Source organism: Chinchilla lanigera, unplaced genomic scaffold, assembly GCF_000276665.1.
Source record: "Chinchilla lanigera isolate Chin_1 unplaced genomic scaffold, ChiLan1.0 scaffold00030, whole genome shotgun sequence".
Classification (NCBI taxonomy): Eukaryota; Metazoa; Chordata; class Mammalia; order Rodentia; family Chinchillidae; genus Chinchilla; species Chinchilla lanigera.
The window spans coordinates 5,575,958-5,598,655 of record NW_004955431.1 but is presented as its reverse complement, the minus strand read 5'-3'; the positions used below and the strand labels follow the sequence as shown (position 1 = coordinate 5,598,655).

The 22,698-nt window shown below is 37.3% G+C and overlaps 1 protein-coding gene across 1 annotated transcript in view; it reads right to left on the bottom strand.

Moving 5' to 3' along the window:
- The window catches only part of LOC106148859, a 48,397-nt gene extending 29,433 nt beyond the window's left edge, over nucleotides 1–18,964 (bottom strand). Inside the window, exons 1-5 of the mRNA XM_013515727.1 lie at nucleotides 18,732–18,964; nucleotides 16,788–16,841; nucleotides 10,265–10,321; nucleotides 7,685–7,738; nucleotides 5,099–5,152 (exon numbers count right to left, since the gene is read on the bottom strand). Of these exons, the coding sequence (XP_013371181.1) occupies nucleotides 5,099–5,152; nucleotides 7,685–7,738; nucleotides 10,265–10,321; nucleotides 16,788–16,841; nucleotides 18,732–18,964 (452 nt within the window). The remainder of the gene's footprint in view (nucleotides 1–5,098; nucleotides 5,153–7,684; nucleotides 7,739–10,264; nucleotides 10,322–16,787; nucleotides 16,842–18,731) is intronic.
- Nucleotides 18,965–22,698: the final 3,734 nt, after the last annotated feature.

Below are 22,698 nucleotides of genomic sequence, written 5' to 3'. Positions count from 1 at the left end.
AAGGATCATTAGCAACTATTAAGAATAATCACACAACAACAAATTGCAATGCCTAGAATAAATGAATACATTTTGGACGCATATAACTTAGGCACCATGAGGACACAGAAGTCCTGAATAGATCAATAACAAGTAATAAGACTGAATCAGTGATAGAAAGTCTCCTGACCAATAACCAAAAACCATTTCAGTTTAACTGCTTAATTTTAGCACACAATCAAAGAAATAGCACCACATTTTCTCAAACTATTTTAAAGAATCAAAAGGCAGGGGACCCTTCCAAATTCACTCTATGAGGCCAGCATCATCTTGATACCAAGCCAGACAAGGAAAAACAAAACTATAAAAAGTATCCTTGATGAACCTAGATACAAAAATTTTCAACAAAGGGTTGGCAAATCAAATACAAGAGCACATAACAAGATTTTATAACATGATTAGGTTGGATTTATCTCAGGGAGGTAAAGCTGGTTCAACATACACAAATTAATAAATGTAGTATATCACATAAAATAATGAAGGATACAATTAGATCATCTCAATAGATGCAGGAAAAAGCATTAAAGAAAATTTAACAATTCGACATCACTTTATGATAAAAATAAACTCAAAAAATTAGATACAGAGTGAACTTAAATCAACACAAAGGTTATACAAGATAGTGAATGTTTGTTTGTTTGTTTTTTTTTTTTTGGTTTTTCTCCGGTACCGGGAACCGAACTCACGAACTTGCGCTTGCCAGGCAGGCACTTTGCCACTGAGCTAAATCCCCAGCCCCAAGACAGTGAATGTTTAAATTTTAAAAATACTTAAAAGGCACATTGCCGCAAATGTTAGGATAAGTATGTTTGAAGCAAGGGAGAGTATTTTGAGAGGGATTAATACCAATGTGTCTTTTACTGTAATAAATTTTTAAATTTAGACATTCACTGTATTTTATGATCATCTTCACTGAGTGACCACTTATAGAAATTTCTGTCAGATAAAAACATTATGGTGTGTCCTCATCCACCTTACTCACTGTCTCTGACTCTGTGCAAATTCTGGCTCTTCCACAAAATCAAAATGACTATGGAGGTGTTTTTAATCAATTCAGGCATCACGGCAGCCATGACAGCACAACTTGACACTCTAAAAGGAAAAGTTCCAGAGCTGCTTCAGAAAGTAATAATATTAATGGGGTACATGTGTTTGAAGCAAGAAAGAATATTCTGAGTGGGATTAATGGTAATGTATCTGTTACTGTAATAAATGTTTTAAAATTTCAAAATTCACAGTATTTCATGATCATGCCTCATATATGAAAAACCCACAGCCTAATCACACCAAATCAGAAAAGCTAATTTTTTTTCCCTCTAAGATCAAGAACAAGACAAGAATGTTTACCTTCACCACTCTGATTCAATACAGATTGGAAGTCTTAGCCACAGGAATTAAAAAAACCAAAAGGCATCCAAATAGGAAAGAAAATCAAATTATCTCTGTTTACAGATGACATGATTCTATGTACAGAAAAACCAAAGACTCCATCAAAAACTGTAATAACCTATAAATAAACTCAATATACAAAATTAGATGATTTTCATACATCAATAACAAAATTGCTGAGGAAGAAATAAAAAAGCAGTGCCATTCACAAAAGCTACAAAAAAAAAAAAAAATAGAGACCAGTATAACAGAAAAGAAAATTCAGAATTAAATCCACACTTTTTGGGATTTAGAGACTTTTGACAAAGTTAACAAGACCACACATTAAACAAATGAAACCTTCTTCAGTAAGTGATGCTTGGATAACTGGCTATCCATATGCAAAAAAAAAAAAAAAAAAACATAAAAAACTACAGCTATATCTCTCATTATATATCATAAAAAAATCAATGCAATACGCATCAAAACTTGAATGTAAGATGCAAAATTAGAAGCTACTAGAATCAAATATAGGGGAAATGCTTCAGGAGATTGTCTGCACAAATATTTTTTATATGAACCAAGAATCATAAACAACAAAAACAAAAATTGACAAATGGGATTATATCACATTAAAAAGCTTCTGTACAACAAAGAAACAGTCAACACTGTGAAGAAACAGTCTACAAAATGAGAAAAAATATTTGCAAATGATTCCTCCAACAAGGGATTAATTTCTAGAATTTATAAGGAACTGAAGAAACTCAACTGCAATAACAATTCATTAAAAATGAGAGAATTACCTGAACAGATATTTCCCAAAGGAAGATGTATGGATACTCAAGAAGAATATGAAAAACTGCCCAACATCACCAATCATGGGAAATGCAAGCCCAAACCACAATGGAATATCATCTCACTCCAGTTAGAATGACTCAACAAAAAGATAAATAAGAAAAAAATCCTGGCAAGAATGGAGAGAAAGCCCAGCACTCGGGAGGCTGAGGCAGGAGAATCATTACAAGTTTGAGGCCAGCCTGGGCTGCAAAATGAGTTCAAGATCAGCCTGAACTGCATAGCAAAACCCTGTCTCAAAAAGACAAAAGAAACAACAAAACAAAACAAAACAAAACAAAACAAATAAAAAGGAATGGGAAGAAAGGAGAACTCTCATACAGTGTTGATGGCACTGTAAATAAGTGTGGCCATAATGGAAAACAGAGTGAAGATTGCTCAAAAACTAGAACTAGGAATACCATTTGACCTCTCAGTTTCACTACTGGGTACATATCCAAAGGAACTGAAATTGGCATATTGAAGACAAATTTGTAGTTGCATGTTCATTGCAGCACTATTCACAATAGCCAAGATGTGAAATCAACCTATGTGCACATTGATAAACGAATGGATAAAGAAAATATGGTATATATAAATAATGGGATATTTCTAACCATCAAAAAGAATGAAATTCTGTCATTAGCGACAACATATGTGAGCCTGGGGGACATTATACTAAGTAAAATAGGTTAGGTGCAGAAAGGTAAATACCACATGTGGAGCTAAAAGTTAATTTCAAAGAAATAAAGATACTGGTTACTACAGCCTGGGAGGGCTGGGGGGAGAGGTGTGGAGAGGGGATGGTTATTGGGTACAAAGGTTGGATAAGCAGGATGACTCCTAATGTTCTATAACACACTAAGGTAACAATGATTGACAAAAATTAATTGAATATTTCAAAACTACTAGAGAGAATTTTGAATGATGTATGTCTGAAGTAATAGAAATGCCAGTTATGCTGATCTAATCATTATACATGTATTGAAATGTCTCACTGTCCCCCATAACTGTGTACCCTTAGTATGTCCCTTAACACATTCCTGCCAGCTTGAACCACCAGTGGAACATGCATGACTGTCCCATCATTTGTACCACTGGTGGTACAAATGGATCTAATCACTTTTACTGGTCTTTTAATTAGTAAAATTAATAAAAAGCTGCCCAGTGGGACCAGTGGTTCAAGCCACCTGGTAACGAGACATACACATTATGGCCCCATTGTGAATATAATAAAAATGAAAACATACTTTTAAAAACACACCGACCGTATTCCCCTTATGATGTGTTCTTCTTTTATCCAAATCAATCCCCAAAGGTAGAAGAAGGATACCTACGTACGCTACCATGACACCACTTAGGAACAGTGACAATGGCATTCTACATTCTACAAATGATGTTTCCAAATTTCAACTTTCATCTTTCTCTGTGTATTTATCAGGTATGCTGTATATTTAGCTATATAGAATTACCATATTTTTATATCTATGCATCTGTGTCTATGCATATAGTGCTTTTAGCATATTTGTATCTCACATTTCATGGGTAGCTCCATCAGTACATACTGATATAAATTCATATGGGTCAGTTCTATAAGATTTAAAGATACATATGGTCACACATCATATGACTTCTAGACTTTACATCCTGTTTAAAATTATTCTGAAGATTATTAATTGGTGGAATTATATTCACATGTAAATCACTTATTCTAAAACTTATATGTCACTTTTCCACAAGAATGAGCTTTATATGTGTTTTTGACGAACATATTTGGTCAGCTTTTGATGGTTTGTTTTTTTTAAATCAACTCAGTTTCTAGGTACAAACCCCTTTCACCCCATCTAATTTCCTTCGTCTACTTACTTTCACTATCATGGATGTCTTTCTTGCTCTTTCAGAAGATCAAGAACCTGTAAGCCTGAGGCAGGGACTCTGAACAATTTTGAGGTAGGTTTGGGTTCGGGCACCATTCTCATGAGGTTGTAGGGTTCTGGTGTCTTATTTATTTTCCGAGTCACTGGGATCAGATAGATATCTAATATCAGATATCAAAAAATTAAAGGAGAAAAGGTTTACTTTGGCTCACAGTTGTAGAGGTTTCAGTCCATAGTCTCCTGGCTGCAGTGTGGCATGGCGGAGGTAAGCTGCTCACCACATGGCATGCAGGAAGGAGAGAGTAGAAGGAGGAGCTGGGAAGGGAGACCCTTCAAGGCCATGCCCACAGTGACCCACCTCTTCTGGCCAGACCCAATCTCCCAGCAGCAAGTTAGCTATAAGTCCCCATAATCCAGTCATCTTCCAGAAGCCCTGTGAGTGCTTGAGGCTCTTTGGGGACATCTAGATACAAAGCATACCATGTGGTCGTGATGAACATATCCAGTTTCCACTATCTCTGATCTTTTAGGCTCAAAAAGATCCCTATCCACTGCTTCCTCCTCTTTGCTCTGAATAGAATTCTTTCTTTGGACCTACTCCACTAGAGACTCATGAGTAGGACTGAATGGCTTCCTATGGATAGGCCATTACTAAAAGTAACAAACACGCTGACTAGAAAAAGCATCTTGCTGACGACTTGGTCCTTTTGTGTTGAATTTGATTTTTAAAAGGCAGCAAAAAAAAAAATCTCTGAGTGAGAACATTTAGATCTAAAGAGCCAAAGATGCGCTATGTGGCCAAGGGACTTCTCAGAATGAATTTTACAAATCTCAGTGTCTTTTGTTCCTTCCTTTCCTGTTTCAGATTTCCCTGTGCATTTGTGTATATGTGTAGTGTGTGGCTTGACAAAAACATACATGTAGGTAATTATGCATACATATTTCTATGTATATGTCTCTTGTATTTCTTTTAAACTCACAGTTCATTGATGGGTTCCACATAAGATACTGATGTCACATCATCCTGGTGTAAGCTAAAAGATTATAAAAGCATACTGTCAGAAACAATACATGATTTTACTTATATTTTAGGCTCATATATCTATAGCTACCTAGACATGAACTATTCAATCTTTAAATATTCATGTACATAGCACAACTATTTGAACTTGATGTGGCATTACTTATTAGGAATGAAGCTTTACAGGACTGATGATAAATATCTTAAGGCATGTGAAAGTAGCAGTGCTTTCAAATTTAAAAGCTCTATACTATTGCCTTAGTCCAGTGTGTGACAGTTATTTATGGTGACATTCATTTCAAATCCAACTTCAGTGTGTAAGTAAGGGTCATTCTCGCCCCATTAAATTCCGATTCTCAAGTCCATCCCATCACCTCCTTAGCACCACTTATCACATGTGTCGGCTCTGCTCTCAAATGGGGTTAATATGAGAGGCCTGCGTGGGTGGTTCTCTCAAAAGCGATGCTTGCATTTGGGATGGGGTACCAGCCTTGTTTGGTGAGTGCATCTCAAGGATGCAGAATTTATGCAGCACATATTGGCTGAATAAATCAATTCATTTCTGCTGAAGGATCTACTGTTCCCAAGATAAGATTTTCTTGCTCTTTGACCTCCTCTTAGAGGCCTCCTCTTATATTTTACTTATATAAGGAGTCTTATAGAAGAAATCCGATAGTTTTCTAAGTAATTTGCCACTACTAACAGCAACAAACATACTAACTGAAAAAAGAATCTCACAATCTGTTCCACTCTTACCCAATTTGACCTTTTAAAAGAAAGTTACCTACAGGCACATAGTGACCAAGTTAGATGCCGCATCAAGGGTAAGTAATACCAATACCTGAAGACATATTTTCATGTTTTATAATTTTTGATTGATTGCTTTTATTTGTTTGTGTATCCTGGATAGGACCCAGGGCCTCACATAGGCCAGGCAGTGTTTTAGTGATGAGAATACTGTTAATAACTGCCCACCCTCCTTTTGAAACAGGGTCTCACTAAGTTGCTCAGCTGGCTTTGAACTTGCACTCCTCACATCTCAGCCTCCTCATGTGCTATCTTTGTGGTGCCTCCTTCATGGTGTTATTTTTTTGTGCACAGAGAGTGTGAGTAGTTACATGTATTTATATGTTTGTGTTGATAGAAGTATGTAGTTTTACATAGAAACTTGTATATAATTGTACATATGTGTAATAACAGGTCCTACCTCCATGTATTTCTTGGTTCTTAGTTTATAGCTCACGTTTCACTGATAGCTCCATCATCAGTATCTGATGTTTGTTCATCCTAGTATGACCTAAAGTACCAGAAAGTATGTAGTTGGGTAACATGTGTAAGTATAACTTGTTTTATTCTACGAGTAACATTTATTCTACGAGTTGTGCTCTGGTTGATCTTTCAATATTCATATGTACATCACTCTTTTGAAGGTGGCATTTTTATTAGAAGTAAGGCTTCATGTTGTAATGAACATTTTAGGCTTCTGAAAAAGGTAATACATGGAGATTTAAGGCAATCGTACCTCAATCTCAATGTATACTAGCCTTTTTGGTAGCATTTATCTCAAATTCAACTGTAATTTATAGATATACATCCTCTTACTAAATCTAATCATTCTTAAGTCTGTCTTTCACCTTCTAATACTCTAATTCATCATGACTGTCTTTCTTGCCCATGAAACAGGATGAAGTAGCTACATCTATGAGGCAGGGACTCCACCCAAGGTGGTACTGTGTTTGTACTGAAGGCACCAGCCTCTCATGGTGGTTGTTATGGTTTAGATCTAAAATGTTCCCCAAAAGTCTTATGTATTCTGAGCTGTGGCATTTGGAAGGTGACTGGGTTGTGGGGGGCTATCCGCTGATGAATTCCTACCTGAATGTGCTGTTAGGAGGTAGAACCTGTCAGAAGAGGTGGGTCACTGGACTCGGAAGGATGTGTTATATAGCTCTCAACTTCTCCCTTGTCTCTGTGCTTCCTGGTTGCCATGGGATGGGCAGCTTTCTTCTGCCATACCCTCCCACCATGCTGTTTCTGCTTAGCTAATCATGTCATACCTACTAAAACCATGAACCAAAAGTAAACCTCTCCTCTAAGTTTTGGGTGGCAGATATTTTGTCCCAGCAAGGAGAAAGTGACTAGTACAGTGGCAGAGGTCTGGAGGATGAGGAGCACATATCTATGTTGCATTACTCTGACCTCTTCTGCTGAAGCCTCCACTGTTTCCTGCCTGCTACTTCTTTCTCTTTCCCCAAGTAGGATTCGATACTTTGGCCCCCTGTGGTAGGGTCTCATATAGGAAACCTGGTAGTATCCTAGGAGATTGGCTGCTACTGAGGGTGACAAATCTACTGACAGGAAGAAGCAGCTTGTTCAGGGCGAAGATTTAAATACAGTGTCAAAGACTTTTTTTCCAAGAGGATAATTTTTACAATTGCAAAATTCTTCTTCTATTTTCTTTGTGTTCTTTATTTTTTCTTTCGCTGATGTATGTGTTGATCTTGATAGAAAAAAATATATATATATATGTTTATTTTTAACTCACGTTTCATTGATGGGTTCCACATAGATTACGGGTATCACTTTACTTCGCTGTAAGCTAAGGAATTATAAAAATATACTGTCAGACACAATATGTGATTTTTCACTTACTTTTTTAGATCAAGTACCTATAGTTATTCTGGGCATGAACTGGACAATTTTTAAATATCCAGTTGCATTTCGCTACTATTTGAACTTAGTGTGGCAATTATTACTAGGGATAAGGCTGCTCATAAATGTAACAGACCTGTGAAAGTAGTAATACTCTCAGATTTAACAAAAAATCTACATTATTATCTTTGTCGCAATGTGTAACAGTCATTTATGGTGGCATTTATTTCAAAATCAACTTCAGTGTATAGGTAAAGGTCATTCTTGCTCCATCTAAATTCCTGATTCTCTGGTCCCTCCGTCACCTGCTTCCTTTCACTCACCATATGTTTCTGTTATCCACAGAAAAAAGCATTAATGAGCTGCAACCTTCAGTTAATGGGTCCCTCCAAAATGATGGTGAGTTTGGGTTTGGGACATCAGCATTATATGGTAGCTGAGTGAGACAGTTAAGTCTAACTGTGTCAATTTAATTGGCTTGGGATTGGTAAAGCACACTTCTGGGTGTGTCTGGGTAGGTCTTGGAAGCATGACCTGGTCCATGTCCCTGTATCTGGTCCTTATCCCTTCTTCTCTGGCACCGCCTTCCTGCTTTGCTCCCCAGCCACCATGAACTAAGCAGATTTCATCTACCATGCCCTTCCACCAAAGTATTCCTGCCTTTGAGCTAGCTGACCATGGACTGAATCCCTTCAAACCGTGAGCTAAATCAAACCTCTCAAAAGAATTAAAACCTCCCCTCCTTTAAATTGTAGGTGCTGGGTATTGGGACCCAGCAATAGGAAAGCTGATCAATAACAGAATTTTTTGGCATGAGAGACATTTTAAGGGTCTTTGTGTTTCATCTTTTCTACTTAAAGCTCAGCTTGATCCATGTTCAAATTTTATCTCCTCTTTTATAGGATTCCCCTCACTTGTTATCAGACTTAAAATTCAATTGTTGATGTCCTAGTACCTGTCACTGAGAATGTGATGCTATTTAGTGACAGAGATGCACTCACATAAGCAATTAAGACAAGGTCAAACTGGTGTGGATTCAGCCTCTTAATGTAATGTGACAGGTATTCTTCTAAAGAGGTAAAATGTGGAATCAGACACACACACTGGAAAATCACTGTGTGCAAATTAAGGCAGAGACCTGTGTGATGACTGTACATACTAAGGAATGCCAAAGATCCCCAGAAAGCAGTAAGAACAGATTCTTATTTACAACCCTCAAAAACAGCCAACCCTGCAAGCACCAATTTAGGTTTATGATATGAGACCTCTAGCTGTGAGATAAATTGCTAACGTTTAAGTTACTTTGTGTCAGATACTTTGTAGCCTTAGCACACTAATAACCTTTCCTAGTTAAGTGCCATACACAAGAAATCTGATAATTTTCTTAGGGTTTTGGCTACTAGACACTTAAATAGGAAATAGTCTGTTTCTTCTGACTTGTCAGTGACCCAGCTAGATCCATAAAAGTGGGGAATGCTTCACACAGAAACTAAGCTGACACTGCCAATTCTTTAGAAATAATTTCCAAAGAAACTTTATATTTAGTATCTGTGTATCTTTATATATAAAGTATATGTGTGTATACTTGACCTTTGATTGAGGACTCCCTCATAGGTTACTGGTGGCAGTTCATTTGGGTCTAAGATAAAGGATTAAATTATACATAATCAAACACCATGTGAATTTATAGACTTCCTTTTTCATTCAAATTAAATATAATTTTCCTATAACTTATAAATTGGGTGAACCCAAAAAAATTCACGTGTAATTTCATTATTTGAAAAAATAAGTATTTGCAGTTTTCCCTAGAAATGAGGCTGTACCTGATGGAAATATAAACCTAAGGCTTGCAAAAGACATCTTAATGGATCAAGATTTAAGAACATTTCTTTACTACTAAAGATAACCAATGTCTCAGGGCCCTTTGTGGTGGAATTTATTTTAAGGCCAATCTGAGTTTACAGGAACCCAACCTTCTAATTCCACCAAACGTCCTGCTTGCCAAGTCCCTTCGTTCCCTTTTCTCTTTCATCCATCATGGTCATCTTTCTCAGATATGCCAAGTTACTGCATGCTAAGTGGGAGCTGAATCCCTTGTGATGGTCCGTTTAGGTTCGGGAAACCAGCTTTACATGGTAGTAGAGTTCCGGAGCGTGAAGAACTGATTCTGAGAATGTCAGCTCTTGTCTTTTGTGCCAAGGGCTCCTCTGCTGCCCTCGGCTACCACCTCTCTTTGCTCCTAAATTGGATACTCTCCTCTCAGGCATTGTGACATTTTATAGGTTTTGGTTTCTAGTCCGTACAGTTCACAAGCAGACAATGAGCAAGTGTCTTTTGACCTGGTCAATGCTTTATATATATAGTTCCAGAACAAAAGGTTACATACAGATAGTGTCAGGCTCTCAGGCATATTGTGTACTGTTATGACCACTCCAAAATGGTTAACCAGCCAGGTGACAGAAAACCAACTCACCTATTGTTAATATTCTGCCTGGAAGATACTGGAAAGGTTGTCAAGGCATTTTTATCTCTGTGAACAAACAAAAAATATGCAAAAAATAAAATCAGTGTAGAAGAAATTATGCTTCTCCCTACAGGAATTTCAGGGCACAAAAGTAAGCCATATAGAACAAATCCTGAAGACACATGATAGCAGCTGAAGTACTAGCTTTAGGTTAGTGCAGTCAGACCGATAAGCCAATCTCTGCAGTAAGTGTGAGTGCGCACTTGCATGTGTGTGTTTATGATTAAACATCCTTCCTTACTTCATATGTTTATAATCAAATTTAAAATGTGAGATATGAGATTGTAGGGATAAGAAGGTGCATCCCGATAACATTTGATGAAAGGATGCAAAGTAGGGAAAGAAAATGCTAGAACAAGGAGTTTCAGTGGCAAGGGATATTCACTAGTCATCACTTGATAAGTTAGAAAAAAGTACATAGATAGGTAAATTTTGTTTACAAGATTTTCTGAATTGAAAGTGGAGCACATGATCAGAATGATTGTTTTTCTTGTACATCTTTTATAAATAGACTTTATATTTTAGAGCAAATTTAAATTTATAGAAAAATTAAACAAGAACTAAAGACAATTCTTATGTACATTTTTTGCACACAGTTTATATTCTTATTAAAGTCTTACATTCCTGCTGTACTTTTTTATGTGTCTGTCTCGTTGTTCTAGTACCATTTGCTGAAAAGTCTGTCCTTTCCTATGGATTTCCTTCCCTCCTTTGTCAAAGAATAATGTCTATATTCTACAGGCCTATTTCTCAGATCTCTATTCTGTTACTTGGTGTGGTGAATTGACAACTGGTGATCAACTTGTAACACCCAGCTGAACTGAACCAGCATGGTGCTGGATGTAGGAGGCCCACCTGAGGATTGTTACCTGCAGCACAAGAGGCAGAACTGCAGAAGAAAAACTGTCAGGGAGCTGTGGTTCTCCTGGAGGACCTTGTCATGCTGGCTTTCCTGATATGAATGCAGCTGTTCTCATTGTCGAAAAGCTCAGGACCTTGTTGTTGCTGAGAATGTTTATGGGTCACTTTAGGGGAGTTCTGGTCTTTGCTTAGAGTATCGCTTCTGGCTCCAGAGGGGAAGATGGTGCACTGTTCAATCTCCTGGAGAGCTTGTCATGCTGGCTTTCCTGATATAGACTTGACGGTTCTTATGTGGGAGGAGCTCGGGACCTCACTGTCACTGAGGATGGCTGCAGTAACTTTCAGGGGAGCTCTGGTCCTTACTTTGAGCATTGCTTCCTGGCTCCAGTGCAGATCCCTCAGCCTGCCAGCACAGATCCTTTATCCCACTGGCACAGACTTTTTAGCTTCCACCACTGACCTTGGGGCCTTCCCAGGGCAGATCTATGAAACAGCACTGCATGAGACATTGTTATGGGCTCTTGGCCTCCAGGTGGACTTGTGGGGGTCATTGTCATGGGCTCTAGGTCTTCAGCTGGACTCATGTAGGACACTGCCATGGGATCCAGGACATGGCCATGGGATTCTTTGGGCTTTAGTGTGTGGACAGATTTCCTGTATTCTCTTTATGCATGACTCTTTGGATGACTATCATAAAATAACCCTATGAATTTTGTGTCCTGTATTGTTCCCCTTGTAAATCCTGACTACAACAAAATTCTTGGTATATTTTTCTATTCTTTTGCCAATATCACATTGTATTGGTTACCCCATATTTCAGTAAGACTTGAAGTCCAATAGTGCCAGTCTTCTGATTTTGTTCTTCTTAAATGTTATGGTAGCTATTCTGGGTCTTCTGACTTTCTATATAAATTTTAGAATCAGTCCATTGATATCTAGAAAATATCTTGGGGTTTCATTGAATCTATAAATCATGAGAACTGACATCTTAACAGTATGGAGTCTTCCAATCCAGTGAACATGAAACATATCTTTTCATCTATTTAGATCTTCCTTGTTTTTTTTTTTTTTTATCAATTTTGTACTTTTCTTTACATAGATCTTGTATGCATTTTGTTCAGTTTGTACCATTTCTTTCTTTTCTTTTTTTTCTCCATTTTTTTCTGCTAACGTATGGCATTCTGCTTTTATTTTATTTTATTTTTTTTGGTTTTTCTCCGGTACCGAGAACCGAACTCACGACCTTGCACTTGCCAGGCAGGCGCTTTGCCGCTGAGCTAAATCCCCAGCCCGCATTCTGCTTTTAATTCCAAATTCCACTTAGTGATTTCAGTACACAGGCAAGCAATTGGGTATTTTATATATTTACTTTGTACTCAGAAACCTTGTTATAATGATCCATTCCTGAAGAGCATTTTTATCAATTATTTGGGATTTTCTAAATAATTATATTATTTAGCACTGAGCAGAAATTTTTATTTGCTCCTGTCCAACTGTAATACTTTTATTTACATTGTCCTTATTTCATAAGCTAGCAGTTTCAGTGCAATATTGAAAGATACTAGAGTGGCATCTTTGCCTTATTTCTGATATTAATAAGAAAGCACCTAGTTTTTCATTAGTCACCCTGTATTCCTAATTTTCTTGGAAATCTTGCTTTGTTATCAACTCTAATTGGTATGTTATATCATTCATATTAAAGTGACTATTAATGTAGTTGCATTAATGGAATATTTTTTCCTTTTCTGCAAATTCATTTTTAAAAAGAATTTGGCTGTTATACAAAATTCTGGCTTCTTACCCCCCCAACCACTGGCTTGAATAATTTAATCTCTCTATAACTTAATTTACTCACCTGTAAATTAAAATACAATGAAAAATACATATCTAATTATACATATCACAAATGTATATTATATATTATACAAACATTCTCATCAAGAGAATCTGGGAACTTGGGGACTCATATATCAACTAGAACAACATGCTTCACACTTTACCTTAAACTACAGAAATATAGACTTCAAGAAATGTCATTAACAAAGTGCTGTGATCACCACTGGTAGGAAAAAAAAACTCATGCTTGTGCTGCACCCTCAGTCTTCATGTCAGAAGAGTAAAACAGACTAGGGGAACCCCTCAAAATGAGAAGGCCCAGTCAGTCTCATTACAAATGTTCTGTAAATGAATGGTGAGTGGGACCAGGTGTTGCTCAGATCTTCCTAAGGGACTAGATTTCCTGGTCTCAGCAATGAGTTAGGAATAATCACCTGTGATCTAACAGTATCATGCAGTTTCTAATATTATCAAAGGGGTAGAGCAAGTATAAAGTAAAAAAAGAGCTCTCTCTCCTTTTCTCTCTCTCTCTCTTTCTTTCTCCCCCTGCCTCTTTCTCTCTAGGGGTTTGCTATGCAGCCCAGGCTGGCCTCAAACTCATGATGATCCTCCTGCCTCAGCCTCCTGAGGGCTGGGATTACAGGCACATGCCTTGAGTTCCTGCAGGCCAGAATGAGACCTGGCCAGGCTGACAGGGGTTTCTTGGACCACTTGAGCAGAAAAACACAGGAGGAGAACAGACTGTCTTAAAGATCACTCAACTGACTTTATGTTCAGTATCCTCAGTAACAAACTTGATGGGTTTTCTGAGCAGATATATATTCTAGGAAGAGAATCGCTTGCCAGAAACTATGAATATTCTTCCCCCTTGCAACTGTGTATGAGATTAAAATTAATAAACTGGAATATAAATGTGTCAACTGATGTTGAAAACCCAGTTAATATGAGTCAGTCTCCCTGGAAATGTGATAGGCAAAGCTGTGCAGCAGATCCCCAACATACAATGCCCATCAGACTATAGCTCTGGGAAACGGATTTATGCCATCAAGCCACTAGCTTACATCTAGTCCTCTACTGCCTCACAATCTCAATGGAGAAAACAGACAAACCATGAAACATTGTCACATTTTAAAAGGAGTTAATTGATCTGAACGTGGTATTCATGTCTCCTATCTCGTCTCCAAAAAAGGCATGTAACTATTTGCTATAATCTTATAAAAAAGATTTTATAGTATTTTAAAAGTATACATTAGTCTTAGTCTTATGAACACTTTTGATGATCATTAAGAAAATGAGTGCTGAAATTTTGGAGCACACAGATATTTTAATCTCATAATTTACTTTTTACTGACTGACTCACCTTACATTTCAAAGGTACCTCAAAACTAGGCTTTAGCTGGGTATAGTGGCACATGCCTATAATCCCTCACTCAAGAGGCTGAGGCAGGAGGATTGCCATAAATTTGATGCCAGCCTGGGGTCCATAGTGAATTCAAGGCCAGCCTCAACCACGTAGTAAGACCCTGTGTCAAAAAAAGTAGGCTTTAGACATTTTTTTAGGTCTTCCTGGTGATAACTGAAATGTTTTGGAAACTTTTATTTCTTCAACATTGCCTTTATCTGGCTTTTTGAGTTTTCATTATTGGAAATTTGTATTTGAATGAACATTCAGACATCACATATGCCTAAGAATCCTCAAATATGCAAGTTATAAATAGATACATTTCACAGAAAATGCTTTTTCCAACACATATCCCAAATGAACATACCAGCATCTGTTCTTGTGGCACCCTTGGGTCACAACAAAGGTATCATTAAGCCAGCATTTTGTGAAGTGTATATAAAGGAAAATTGGTTAAAGTAATATTAGTAGAGATCAATAGCAATAGCATGTGCTATGCTTCATTTAAATATAAAAATGAATTGAAAATGTAAGATATAAAATTTAGATGAATGTATTCTCTGAGACTGGGGAAAACTTCCAAACTGTAGCACAAAAGGCATTATTTAGAAAGAAAAGTATTCATATATTTGGCTACATGAAACTTATTAAGTGCTATATAAAGAAAAGCAAGACAATTGGGGAAAATTACCTGTATATAAAGATAAAGAAAAGACTGATATGTCAAATAAGGAACTTCTCAATCCAGGGCATACATAAACACCGTAAATTTATATGAACACATGTACTTTGAAAATTATGGGCTGGGGACACAGGGCAGCAGCACAGCACCTGCCTGGCAAGGGCAAGGTCCTGAGTTTGATTCCCGGAACCCCTCCAAAAAATTATGAGTTTCTATTGTTCTGTAATTAACTTTTATTGTATGAATTTTGGGTTTTAGCAGAAAACCTATACATAGAGATTTAGAGTTTTCAAATCATTTTCACATTTAATACTTTTTTTTGAGACAGGGTCTCACTGTGTAGTTCAGGCTGGCCTTAAACTCACTATGTATCCCAGGCTGGCCCCGACCTCACAGTGATCTTCCTGCATGTGCCACCATGCCCACATGTAGTACTTTTATCTTTATTATTAATTTGTATTATACAACATATAGCAAGTAGGTTTGTAGATAGCGTTACTCGAATAGTCTAGAGTTTAGAGAGGTTTAGTGATTTGCTGGGTGGCGAGTGACTATGAGAAGCCAGAGAGAAGTAGTGAAGTCAGCTCTTCCTCCAAATGCAAGCCATCTCCTGGGCTGAAACACTGATTTTATTCCAGGAACTACTGCAAACACTTCCTAATACAAAGCAAGCTTTAGTACTTTAAAAACAGAACAATTTGTGTGATTGGAGAGGGTAAGAAGAAGGAAACATTTCTTATCTATGTTGTATGTGTGTATCCACACATGCATGTACATGTAACATACACATGTTCTACTCATTCGTATCTTATGTTGCGCTGTAAATCCACTCAAGGATACTGTTTTGAATTTAGATGGGATAGCTCTAAAGGATTGAAAGATGCATAATAAGACAATAAATGACTTCCTGGATTGTTCTCAAGTTGTTACGATTAACCTTCCATTTACAAACTGGCTGAACTTTGAAAACTTCGCATGTAAGTCAGTTATTTGGACTCCATTATAGTCCCTAGGGAAAAATACGTTTTATGATTGTAGTAAACATTGGCCTTGTGAAAAGTGTAATGACTCAGGATTAACTGCAACTCTTTACTACTAAACCCCAGTGAATAGGTAACCGCCCTTTGCAGTCCAGCGTCAGTTTGTTAAGGCCACCCCTCTGAATCCCATCTAATGTCCGGCTTCCTAAGCCCCTCTATCCCCTCCTAATTTTCACCCATCGCGGTTGCTTTCCCCTGCTCCTCATCCAGCAGCCACAGGCCTGTACTGGGCTCCATCCAATATGATGTTTATTCTAGGGACAGAGAACAAACCTGCCTCACCTGCCTCACTTCATGGCGGAAGTCTGGGGCGGGAGGGATAGATACACTCAAGTTCCATCACCTCTGTTCTTTTCTGCTGAGAGCTCCTCTTTCCCCTGTCCTCTTACCTCCTTCTAGTTCCAAATAAGATTTTCTCTCTCCTGACCTATTCTGGGGAAGTCATACACACAGGGATTCTGGCAGTCCATAAGAGTTTTGCTACTTACTGAAGGTCACAAACAAATTATAAGAAACTCTGCTCTATGATTTGTTCTTATTATTTTAACTAAGACTAAAAAAGAAAGTTACAGAACTTCATAGTCTCTAAAGAAACCTGTTATTGTTATTTATGATCCCAATACCTTTTGCAATTCAGGTCAGTCAACTCACCTCTTGTTATCTTTGCCAGAGGATACTCTAGAGTCTGTGAAAGCATTCATAACTCTGCAGAAGAGTAAAAAGTGTACACAAAAAATAAAGTAAGACATTCTGAAAGGCAGTCTGATTTTTTTCTGCATGACTTCAAGACACAAATAGTATGAGCATAAGGAATTATGATAGAACTAAAGGAACAGTTTCAGAGAATAGCACTGTGTGTGTGTGTGTGTGTGTGTGTGTATGTGTGTGTGTGTGTCTGTCTGTCTGTCTGTCTGGAAACAGAAAGAAGAAAGGAAGGTAAGCAAGGCATTCATGATTCCCCCTTCTTTCCCATTTTGTGTTACCATTTAGGCCACTCTGGAATCAATTCCGTAAATTGTGCAAGATACACCTATAAGTATAGAAATTGGGAGAATGATCCAGGTATTAACTAATTAAGAGAAATAGAAAAAAGAAAGAAAGCACCAAAACAACAAATACTCCAATATCAAGGGCTAGTTTTTTGTGACTCTTTTGCAGGAAAGAAACAAGCAGATATGTCAAGGATGGCCAAAATAATATTTAAAATGTTATGTAGAGGATAAGACTATCGCTCAGTAGTAGAATGCTTGGTTTGCACATGGGAGACCCTGGGCTCAATCTCCAGCATTGCCAAAAAAATTATGAATTGTGTATGTTTGGAATAATTTTTTCTCTTCCTCAGTATTCATCTTAAAAGGATATTTGGCTATATTATAGAAAATCAAGACTTCCCATCACTCAAATCATTGACTCCAGTATTTTAACCTTCCTACAATATCACCTCTGTAAATTAAGACATATGTAAAGCACACATAAAATTATGATGAACATTCACCATTTCATAAGTATTTCTGCTTTTTAGATACGATGCCCTCCAGTATATGTGATATCATGAAATCACTAAGTAGCAATAATATAAACTGATACGTGTATTTCAAAATTTCAAATACATAAACATTCCCATAATGCCCTGGACAATCATAGATTTCTACTCAGATGACAAATACCTCAGTATGTGAATCCTCTGCTTCAAACCACAGAAGCCGAATGGAAACACAAATTCTTAGAAATAACACTAATGATAAGCTTTGGAAGATTCCAAGGCATCAGAGCTTAACACCAAAGTCACACTGAAGAAAAGGGACATCAGGATTAGTCTTTTTTTGTACTTTTTTATGAGTGCATATTACTTATACAGAATACTGGGTTTTATTGTGGCATTTTCATCTATGCATATAACATACCTTGATCCTATCCACATTCTCTAACTCTCTCTTACTCTCCCCTCTCCCCATTCCTCTTCTCTAAGAGTTTCCCTTCTACTTTCATGTCCTCCTTACTTTTCCTCCAGATCCAGCATAGGAGAGATACGATGAGCAAGGGATACTATTTTTCTGAGCTTGGCTTATTTCCTGTAACATGATCCCCATGACACATCCACTTTCTGCAAATGACCTGATTTCATTCTCCTTTATGGCTGAACGAATATATATATATATATATATATAAATTACACTTTCTTTATCCATTTTCCTGTTAATGGGCACCTAGCCAGATTCCATATCTTGGCTATTGTGAATAGTGCCACAAGAAACATGGTGTGAGGGTATCCCGATGGGATGCTGACTTTAATTCCTTTGAGTATATACCAACAAGTGGTATAGCTAGATCATATGGTAGTTCTATTGTTAATTTTCTGAGGACCTTCCACACTGATTTTCACAATGGCTGTCTTAGTGTATTTTCCTACAGTGAATGTGTAAGTGTTCCTTTCCCCCACATCCTTGCTAGCATTATTTTGTGTATTCTTGATGATAACTGCTATTACGACTGTTGAGAGGGAGATGGAAGGAATATTTTCAAGTTCTGTTCTTGCCCTTCTCTTGATCTAGAGAACCATCACTGCCTTTCTCAACAGAAACCAGCAGAGATTACCCCAGTGTTGTAAGGGTAGAATTAGGGTAGCAGTATGCTTGTTGAGGAGAAGAAGTAAGGGCTGAGGAGCAACTCCTCCACCACTTCCTTCTCCAAAGCCTAGGTGACAATTTCTGGAGACTTGTCTCCATCAGTGCCACTTTACCCAGGAGCTCGAAGAGGACATACTCTGACCAGCAGAGTTGCCTGCTCCCACTGTTTTCTGTGTTCCGACACTCTGCCCCAAGGGTCATCATCTTTCCTCCTGTTAAATTTACTGAGGAGGATGTAGCTTAAATCTTAGCTTTCTGTGAGGATGAGTTGTTATTCCTCAACAAACGAAGATATTTTTGAAAGGGAAAAAGAGGTACTATCAATATTTATGCTGAGACAACAGCTACCGACAGAGATTGTTCCAAACAGACCTTCAACTCTTCCCTGATACTGGTCACTGGACAGAATAGCCAGTAGCTATAAGGAATGTGAATTCATAGCCAGCATAACTAGATACCTCAGGAGTACAACTAGTGAGAAAGAAATAGAGCCCATATGCCACTAGAAGTACAACTACTGGAACACTCCCACCAAGATTTAAAATTAAGCATGACAGTGTCTGAGGATAGTGGAATAAGGCTGGTAGCATATTATAGCCTCTCCAGAACCTGAAATTAAGATGCCTGGAAACAGTAACTTAGAAAAGAAAAAAAAAAGAGTTGTGGGAAATCAAGAAAGAACTAACAGGAAAACTAGAAATCACAGAAAACAGGAGAAACTGAAGACAGTGCACCAAAAAGAAGGGAAAAGTTTAGAATGCCAACCCCAGTTCCTGGAGAGGGACACATGTCTCTGCAATTGCAAGGTAATCTGCGGAGGGTCAGGAAACACCAAGAAGAAGCAACAGAAAGGCAGCACTACCCCAAGGAAAGCTCACAGTTACTGTAATTTCCAAACACAGTGTGGGCTTTTTACTCTAAAATTGACTTCTTCCACAAGGCAAGCCAGTTTTGGAGAAGAAATCCATTGCAGTGCCTACCGTATTGGGGAGTGCTATAATCAGAAGTCATTTTGGGAAGCGGTTTATTGTTTGAGATTCATTACTCCACTCCAAGAATCAGAAGCTACAAAACATCTAGACTTCAGAGTTTCTGGGGACATCCTACCACAGTGACTGGTTGAGAGATGAGCACAAGGCACAGTCACGGAGAAGAGGAGGACTAGTCTTAGAGAAGTTTAAGAACCTCTGACCTGAACTCAGGTCACAAAGTACCACAGAGGGGTAACTACCCGCTGTGGTGAGAAGCCAGATTTGGGTATTCTGATGGGGCTGTTTTGAAAGAGCTGGCCTTAAATCAAGTGGACTCCTTGACTCTCCACTGCCTACTTCCAGCACAAAGCTCAGTGGTCTGTGTGCTCTTCCCCATGTGCCAACAGGATCAGGAACAGTACTTGGCTTAAGACCGTTGCCACATCCTAGAATGTGGACAGCGGGGCCTCTGAAGCAAGGCAGGCACCTCACAAGCCCACAGGCTATAATGCTAGGTGGACATAGTAGGGACTTAGGAAAACAGAGGGACACAAATAACAACAGTGCTGAAGCAAAGATAGCCCTAAGTCAGACAACACAACACTGATTAACCCAACCCAGTGGGAAAAGTAGGAAGCCTCAGCTTTTATATACAAAAAAAAGTGGATGTGGAAATAAATTAAGCCTAGTTGTGACTCACTACACACATATCTGGTAGATTCCAATATTACAGGCCCTGAGAGAAACCACTTATTCAAAAGCACAGGAATTTTTTTGGACTCCTTTTTCTTTTTCATTTATTTATTTATTTTGATGCCTTTCTTTTTCCTTTGTTTTGATGTTTACTTTATTTTATCTCTTATTTTTATTTTTTTTCTTACTTCTTCTATTACTTTCACCTAATTCTATTAACACTCTTTTATCCTTTAGCTGAATTCTTTATCTCACTTTTATCTCCTTCTGCTTCTCATCTTTTCATTCTTTTTCAAATTTTACTTCTTTCATTTTTCCCTTTCCCCACCCTCTGTTTTTATTATTATTGATTTATTAATTTGTAGATATTTAGCTGACTTCAAGCTATTATTGCTGAATCCTTTTCTATGAATGGTGGGATAGTTGTTGCATTTAGTAGATATTTATTGTATGTCAACATTTGGTTTGTCTTTGTGTTTATATTATTATTGAATTTCTCCTTTCTATTGTTAATGTTAGTATAGTTGTAGTTATTTATTCCTATGTCAATGTCCTGTCTGTCTTTGACTAGTATCACTGCTTTCGTTGCTACTACCAATGATGGAGCAGCTATTGCTTTTCACTGATTTTTACTGTATGCCAATATCTAGATTATCTTTGTGCCATCAACATTGCTACTTTATTCCCTTCTCTGAGTGGTGGTGAAAAATCAAGCCTCTAGAAGAAATTTGGACACTAAGAAAACAGTTAAATACAGACATAAGAGGGTTTTAAAGACCAAATCTTAACCAAACACAAGGACACATCACAGGAAGACAGATTCTAACTATAGGGCTCTCCATAGTAATGACAGCCTTTCTACCCTAACTGACCTTCAACCTGCAGCACAAAAACAATAAGAATACAAGAAAGCAAGGCACAAGATGCCTCCAAAAACTCTTAACTTCAAGCAGAGAACTAAAAAAACCAAATGATCAAAATGTTTGAAGATATTAAAAAAAATAAATTGACAAATTCATCAGATGTTTAGCAAGCTTCAAGAGGATTTTACTAAACTGATAAAGGATTTTACTGATGTTTAATGAGTTTAAAGAAAAAAGAACTGAATTAAATAAGATAATACAAAATTAAATAAAGTTTGATAAAAAATTAGAAATTATAAAAAGGAAATAAGCAGAAATAAAGGATCTGAAAAATTTAATTGAAAATTTGTATACTGATTTGACCAATAGGAAGATGGAGTGGCTGTAGTAGAACAAAAACTCAATGATACCCTAAAAACAACAGGACATCATGCAAGCTGGATCCAATAGCCATTAATGACTCAGAAAAAGAAAAAGCTAACCTCAGAATTCTAAAACTAAAGGAAAAATAGAAGATAACAAAAATAAATACAAAATTATTCACTGAAATCATATAGAGAACTTTCCAAATATAGGGAAAGAATTCAATATAAAATTATAAAAGGTATATAAAACCTCAAATAGCCATGACCAGGAAAGAACATCTCCATAAAATATCATAACCAACATCTCAGAAATTCAACAAAATGAAAGACTACAAAAAGCTGCTAGAGAAAAACAGCAAGTTACTTGTAAAGGTAAGCTATCAAAATTATATGGATTTCCAAAGACAAACCTTAAAGGCTAGCAGAACTTGGAAGGCTATTTTTAAAGCCCTAAGACACAGTTGTCAACCCTGTCTTTTAAGTTATACAAAATTACCCTTCAAAATCAATGAAGAGCCAGGCAAGGTGGTACACACCCATAATCCCAGCACTAAGGAGGCTGAAGCAGGAGGATCACTGTGAGTTTGAGGACAGCCTGGGCTGCATCATAATTTCAAGTTTAGTCTAAACTAGATAGCAAGACACTGTCTCAAAAAACTGATGAAAAAATAAAAATTTTCCATAATAAACCCTAAAGAAATACATGACCAGTAAACCAGTATTGCAGAAAACACTTAAAAGAATCCTAGAAAGAGACAGAGAGGCCACAAGCACCATACAGCCCAAAGGAAATTACACATCTAACTTGGAGAGTAGTTAAACAAAAGGGAAAAAAGGAATTAGTACTGGAAAAATAATGTAAAGACAGGAATAAGTATGAATAAGATTGACTAGAGTCAATGAAAAAGCAGGAGATAGTACAAATGATATGAAAAAAACTGTTCACAAACATCATGACAGAAAATTTCCCTGGCAGAGAAAAAGAATTTGACATATATTTAAGTGAGACATATAGAACTTCAATTAGGCATGATCAAAAAATA